The sequence below is a fragment of the Notolepis coatsorum genome (assembly GCF_963971535.1).
Source record: "Notolepis coatsorum genome assembly, chromosome: 4".
In the NCBI taxonomy this organism is placed as follows: Eukaryota; Metazoa; Chordata; class Actinopteri; order Aulopiformes; family Paralepididae; genus Notolepis; species Notolepis coatsorum.
Window position 1 is genome coordinate 55,438,114 of NC_140168.1, and position 7,543 is coordinate 55,445,656.

Here is a 7,543-nt window from a genome sequence, read left to right on the forward strand (position 1 = left end):
CTCACGCTGCCCCCGACACTTCCTGATTCTACTGCGCAGGCGCACCAACCGACCTGTAGGAGTCACAACGCCCGATCCCCACCCATCAGTTTCCCACCCCCTAATACGGCCAATGTGTATTAGTATGAACGACCAGCTAAACTGAAAGCAATGTGGAGCGCTGGGCTCGAACAGTCGAGCCCAGCGCCTCTGCATTTGTGGCAAGCGCCTTTCCCACTACGCCACGTAGCCGCCCCTCAAGTATGTAACTGTTATCTGTGTATTTTATCTTTTTTTTGTTTGACTGGAATGTTAGATTTTATAATGTGAATTTGTATATTTGTATTAATTTTTTATTTGTTTTATTCGTATTTTTTGTTGTACATTTGTATTGTATTTGTTTTGTTCAGGACCCCAGGAAGACTAGAGGCTCTTTCATGTGTCTCTAATGGGGATCCTTTAATACACATAAACATAAACTACCACCACCACCACTACTACCAACACCACCACCATCACTACTACCAACACCACCACCATCACTACTACCAACACCACCACCACTACTACCAGCACCCCCACCATCACTACTACCAACACCACCACCACTACTACCAGCACCACCACTACTACCAACACCACCACCATCACTACTACCACCACCACCACTACTACCAACACCACCACCACCACTACTACCACCACCACCACTACTACCACCACCACCACTACTACCAACACCACCACCATCACTACTACCACCACCACCACTACTACCAACACCACCACCACCACTACTACCACCACCACCACTACTACCAACACCACCACCACCACCACTACCAACACCACCACCATCACTTAGTACTACCACCACCACCACTACTACTACTACCAACACCACCAAAGAATGTGAATCCCTACCCACCTTCAAAACCGCTCTAAAAGAGCACCTACGGGAGGCCGCAATTCAAAACTGGCCCTGGTAAATGTCCTGAAATTAACTTTAGATCTCATAGGCAATGGTACATCATGTAATTACATTTTACTTACTCAGAAGCATTTTATATTACCTACACATAATATCTGGACCACTTATTTGTCAAACGTTTACTCAGAAGTTGTTGAAATGGTCCAACTTTTTTACTGGGGGCTGACATTTTGATTAGGTAAAATATGTCAAATGTGTTATTTTCACTCATTACGTGGCCATTGAGACAGTGAAGATGCAGAGAGGTGGTAACAGGGACAGAATCCTTCTCCAAAGTATTGCGTATTGGATACACTTCCTTGGTACCCTCATTCCCAATGGGATGAATGACCCCACCTGGGTCTTTTGATTGTTGAATTGCCAGAATGCAGGCTGAGGAAGGGCATCTTGTCATGCATGTTGTGTATGTCATAAATGTCAATATGAAATGAAAATGGGGGACCCTGATGTAAACAAGACAAACGTCTTTCTCTGGTCTGCATCCCCTTAACAATTGTGTGTATTGAGCCGTACTGTATTGTACCCATTCTGCAATCTGTTAAATAAAGTTTTCATTCATTCATTCATTCATTCATTCATTCATTCATTCATTCATTCATTCATTCATTCATTCATTCATTCATCTCGCCCGTAACGTCAGTGTGGCAATATATAATTAAGTCAAATTAGAGTGCTGTCCTAGTCTCTTTCTTATGTGTAGGTAATATAAAATGCTTCTAAGTAAATTGTATTACATGACATACCGTTACTGGGATGGTGGTGGTGGTTGCCTGGGAGATCTAAAGTAAATTTCAGTCTATGTTCATTTGCGCGGGTGTGAGATGAAGCGTAGTGGTACATGACTCCTCCCCCAGCCTGCCAGCCCAGTCTGAAGTAATGAATTAACACCTTTAGTCTCAGACAGAAAAACATCCCCTCAATTCAATTATGAAAAAGTATCCCTCCCTGACTCTCGTCTCTTTTTATTTATAAATTTTTTCTTTATTTAGTTTTTTTATTTTATTTACCAGCATCCAGCTGATGTAGAAATGTCACAGCGCCAAGCCTTGGTGTACCACACTCAGGTGCATTTTGACGGAAAATTGGCCCGGGCACAGAGGATGTATGGTGTGTGTATAGGCTATTATCTCAGCTCTCACTCTCTCCCAAAAGAAAATGAAAAGCTGGACATCAACACAGACGGAAGAAACATTTTGGCATTCAGTTCCTGTGCAGCAATTTCTGGGAGGATCTCATTGTATCGTCCTGCCTGGAATAGTAGCATCTCATTTCTATTAGCAGGGGTAACATGTCTGGACACAAGCCAGGGATGAGGATGGGGGGGTTGTTTGGGGGGGGGGGGTGTTGCCAGCGGTATTTGGGAGAGAGAGAGAGAGGGAGAGAGAGAGAGAGAGAGAGAGAGAGAGGAGAGGAGAGAGAGGAGAGAGAGAGAGAGAGAGAGAGAGAGAGAGAGAGAGAGAGAGAGAGAGAGAGAGAGAGAGAGAGAGAGAGAGAGGTTATTTATTGCTTGTACATTCGTCTGGTTTCCCATGTCACAGCCTAGGGGCCGGGCTGTGACAAAGTCATTACCAAGAGAACAAATAGGTGTAGACTAGAGATGGCAAAATCATAACTCAAATGATCGTACATCTGGTCAAATCTGCCCCCCACCCCCACCCCCATCGCCACCTGCATGAGCACTGTCACGAGATCAAACCTTTGATCAATAACAGACGATCCCTTGCATCTCCGCACACTCCAAACCACACCCTGAAAGCCACAGGCAGCGACGCCACAGAATGACGTGTCCTGAACATAAAATACAAGGCTAGCTAGCTAGGCGTTTCAGATCCAGCACAGTGCATTACATCGTACCCCAAAAAGAAGTCACAACCTCTGTGCCTGAATTAGCAAACATACATCCAAGCAACGGTGGAAAAAAGCGTACAACTTCAAAGGACAGCTAATTCAGTTCAGTTCAGTTCAGTTCAGAGTTTTTATTTGCCACATGGAATCATACAATCAGAGTTTCTTCATTACACAATCATAAATATCATTCCATAGACAAAAGGAGGACAGCTAATGACAACACACTTTAGTTAGTGAGACAATACCTCCTCCTCCTCCTCCTCTTCAGATCTCTCTCTCATATGCTTTAGAGGAGGTCATTACACTCGGTTCACAAGATAAGAACAACATGATCGACTGAAGATTTAATATGAGCTATCTTACATTTACATTTACATTTAGTCATTTAGCTGACGCTTTTATCCAAAGCGACTTACAAGTTCTGTACGACAAGCCATCAGGAAGGGCACAACTCTATCAGCTGAGCAACAATGTTCAATCAAAGTGTGAGTGCTACAGTGTAGGTTAGTTTATTAGGACAAGTGGCATGACAGTACGGTTAGTTAGGGTTAGATTTTTTTTTTTATTGTTTTTTTTTTTTTTAATTCAGATCTCTCTCTCATATGCTTTAGAGGAGGTCATTACACTCGGTTCACAAGATAAGAACAACATGATCGACTGAAGATTTAATATGAGCTATCTCTCAGCATGTTAAGTGCAGGTTATGAATAATGACGTGTATATCAATACAATATGCTTGATATGTTATGTGCTCATCTGGTTTATATGAAGGTGGGGAAATGGGTGGGAGCTACTGATGTATTTCGATAAACCCAACTGAAAGGTGTATTATATATTATATATATATATTAGGGCTGTCAGTTTATCGCGTTAATTCGATTAATTAATTACACAGCAATTATCGCGTTATGAAAATTAACTCAAAATGTATTTAAAAAAATATATATATAAAAAATATATATATTTAATTTATATTTAATATTTTTATATCTCATTCATTCCATAAGAACGTAGAATACACATTTACAGACTTTTTTTTTAATATGGTTAATTTGCATGTTCTTGGTATCTGATTCTAGGGACATCTATGGATCTCAGGAATGTATTCCAGTGTCAGAAATACTGTGTCTGTTACTAGGCTTGAGTAAATTGTAATGAACCAAATGAGAATATCAATAATTTTTTTATTATTATCTTTGACTGTGAATAACACCATTCTAAATTGACCAGACCTGAAAAATCTAAGCAAATGAATAAATGGAAGATGATTAAACAGAAGGTTTTGTAGATACAGTACTGAATTCTGCCATCCGGACACATGCTATTTTAAATATGATTATAAAATATAGAATATCAGGCCTAAAATGGTTATGCGATAAATGTGATTAATTAGATTAATTAATTACAAATCCTGTAATTAATTAGATTAATTTTTTTATCGCCTGACAGCACTAATATATATATTGTATATATCACTGTATTATAATAGTAGCTTATTAGGTTGGAGTATTATAATAATGGAGGTATTATAATAGTAGCTTACAAGGTTGGGGTTAGTATTATAATAGTTTAGGAGGTTAGGGTTAGTATTATAATAGTAGTTTATGAGGTTAGGGTTAGTATTATAATAGTAGTTTACGAGTTAGGGTTAGTATTATAATAGTAGTTTACAAGGTTAGGGTTAGTATTGTAATAGTAGTTTACGAGGTTAGGGTTAGTATTATAATAGTAGTTTAGGAGATTAGGGTTAGTATTATAATAGTTTACGAGGTTAGGGTTAGTATTATAATAGTAGTTTACGAGGTTAGAGTTAGTATTATAATAATACTTACGAGGTTAGGGTTAGTATTATAATAGTAGTTTAGGAGGTTAGGGTTAGTATTATAATAATAACTTACGAGGTTAGGGTTAGTATTATAATAGTAGTTTTAGGAGGTTAGGGTTAGTATTATAATAGTAGTTTACGAGGTTAGGATTAGTATTATAATAATAACTTATGAGGTTAGGGTTAGTATTATAATAGTAGTTTAGGAGGTTAGGGTTAGTATATAATAGTAGTTTACGAGGTTAGGATTAGTATTATAATAATAACTTATGAGGTTAGGGTTAGTATTATAATAGTATTTACGAGGTTAGGATTAGGGTTAGTATTATAATAGTAGTTTACGAGGTTAGGGTTAGGGTTAGTATTATAATAGTAGTTTACGAGGTTAGGGTTAGTATTATAATAGTAGTTTACGAGGTTAGGGTTAGTATTATAATAGAAGTTTACGAGGTTAGGGTTAGGGTTAGTATTATAATAGTAGTTTACGAGGTTAGGGTTGGTATTATAATAGTAGTTTACGAGGTTAGGGTTAGTATTATAATAGTAACTTACGAGGTTGGAGGCCCGCGCACCGTCTCTGGGTTCAGCATCACTATCTCCGTGGTGACGTGGCCCTCGACGGCCTCTGTCATCTGCTCCACCGTGACAATTGATGGACGGGTCCTTGATCTTGAACCAGTTGTCAGCATACCAGCCGATCAGGAACCACACATGCTTCTTCCATAGAGCTTCTCCTTGTATACCTGAGGAGGTGGGGTGGGGTGGGAGGTGGGGTTTGAGGGAAAGGAGCGGAAAGTGATGAGCGAGCAAACTAGGTGAGCGAGAAGATATCGCGCTGTGTGGTGAGGGAAGATAACACCCCCAACTACAACAACAACAACAACAACAGGCAAAAAGGAAAATATATAGGAGCATTCAAGCCTGAATTCAACTGTAAGAAAAAGAAAAAAAAAGTAATGTATACAGCAGATACGATATCATCCGGCTCTTCTGTAGAGAGACACAGGGGTAAGTAACGTGACTTTTTCAACAAATCTCATAAATGTGACAAGCTGAATGTACACAGTTACTGAGTTGCACTTCAAGAAAGGAGAAATTCAATGCCTCAAAAAGAGCTGGGTTGGAAATGCCTTTGTAGCAACATACTGTAGAGGAGTAGGTAGGAGTAGGTATATTAAAAAATTAAAACATACCATTGTCTCCGATATCACAACATGTAGGACGATATTTGATTATTAGATGTTACATTATGTGAAGAAATATATACATTACTAGCACTATAGATATAAAATCTACTATTCCTTGAAGAAATTCTGCAAATATTAGATTCCTTTGAAATAGGAACATTAATAATAGGAGAGATTTCAATTATACTTTCAATAAACTATATAGAAGAAATAACATAAGAAAATTCAAAGGGGCCTCCTAAAATATTAACAAGATTTCTAAAACATAACCAGATAGAATAGATACCTGGCGGCTACTATTTACAAATAAATAGTATATATATTCTCATCCACAAAAAAGCTATTCAAGACTAGACTATATTTTTATTTCAAGAATTAAATAACTTAATAACTGCAGAAATCAACAATATAGTAATATCAGATCATGGGCCTGTAACTATAGGATCCAGAATCTATAAACATATATGGGAAGAAATTCTACAGTTTTTGCAAACAAATGTAGAAACAAATCAGTGTGTTACAGTACAGTAAATGTACTTTGGGACACATTTAAAGCATAATAGTGGTATCATAATTGCATATCAGCTAGAAAAAATCTCAGATTTAGAAAACCAGATAAAAAAAAGTAACCATTTGCATATCAGCTAGAAAAAAATGGTCGCCAAAGACAGCGTAAGTCGTTATTGCCCGCCATGCGCTGAACGCCAACAACGGCGTAAAATCGTTTTTGGGATCAATATTAAATTTTTTCTGAAAACGTTTATTTTGTAACATTATCTTAACGTAACACGAACCTAAACTAACGTTACAACTAACCTAAGTTAGTTTAGGTTTGTGTTAACGTTAGATAATGTACAAAATAAACGTTTTCCGCTGCTATAAACGTCGCACTTTTATTTTGACAACCCCAGAAAGGAAGTAATTATATATGCTTTGCGATCCTGGTCTGTGTTAGCTCCGGTTAGCTCAGAGCGTCCGGTATATAACAATACCAGCCATTGGATTACTGTTTTCTAATTGGGGAGGCTTTTAATCGTCAAGGTAAGAGGATTTCAAGTCATGGTATCCATAAACTTCAATCGGTTTGGATCTTTGAATGAATGAGAATGTAAAACACACACGGCGTCACGTTGAAATCACTGGCTGCGCTCATAGAGTAGTGGTTGGTCAAAAAAATTGTTCCGAGTATATTTGCTTATAAAACGTAATTGTCTAATTCAATGATTTTTTTATTTCTCATGTGGTGAATACACAGGTCACAACATGTTTACATGAACGTTTTGGAGTGGTATTTGGAGTGTATCTGCAATCTGTTAATACACTTTTCAATCAATCAATCAAACTATACACTGTAAGGCACTGTAAGGCTCCGGATCTGCCTCACTTCCAGTGATGAAGCTAAGCTATGCTAACGAGCGTCTGTTCCCAAACCTAATGCACGCACAGAGACAAAAAGGTATGTATCTTCTTGTCTAACTCCAGGGAAGATGTTAAATAAGCTAATTTCCCAAAATGTTGGAGTCCCCTTTAACAATTGTGTGTATTGAGCTGTACTGTGTTGTACCCATTCTGCAATCTGTTAATAAAGTTTTCAATCAATCAATCAATCAACATAACAACAAATAAAAATGTAAGACTCATCCAATACAAATGAAAGAACAGAATTTATTATACTCGAGACAAAAATAAATATCAGATACATTAAATGCTAAA

At 37.8% G+C, this 7,543-nt stretch overlaps 1 protein-coding gene across 1 annotated transcript in view; it reads right to left on the reverse strand.

The window, feature by feature from the left end:
• The window catches only part of gabbr1b (gamma-aminobutyric acid (GABA) B receptor, 1b), a gene marked incomplete at both ends in the record, with an annotated part of 304,126 nt that overhangs the window by 97,701 nt on the left and 198,882 nt on the right, over positions 1-7,543 (reverse strand). The window contains 4 exon segments of the mRNA XM_084311948.1: positions 5,196-5,206; positions 5,209-5,287; positions 5,289-5,362; positions 5,365-5,386. Coding sequence (XP_084168074.1) covers positions 5,196-5,206; positions 5,209-5,287; positions 5,289-5,362; positions 5,365-5,386 — 186 coding nt within the window.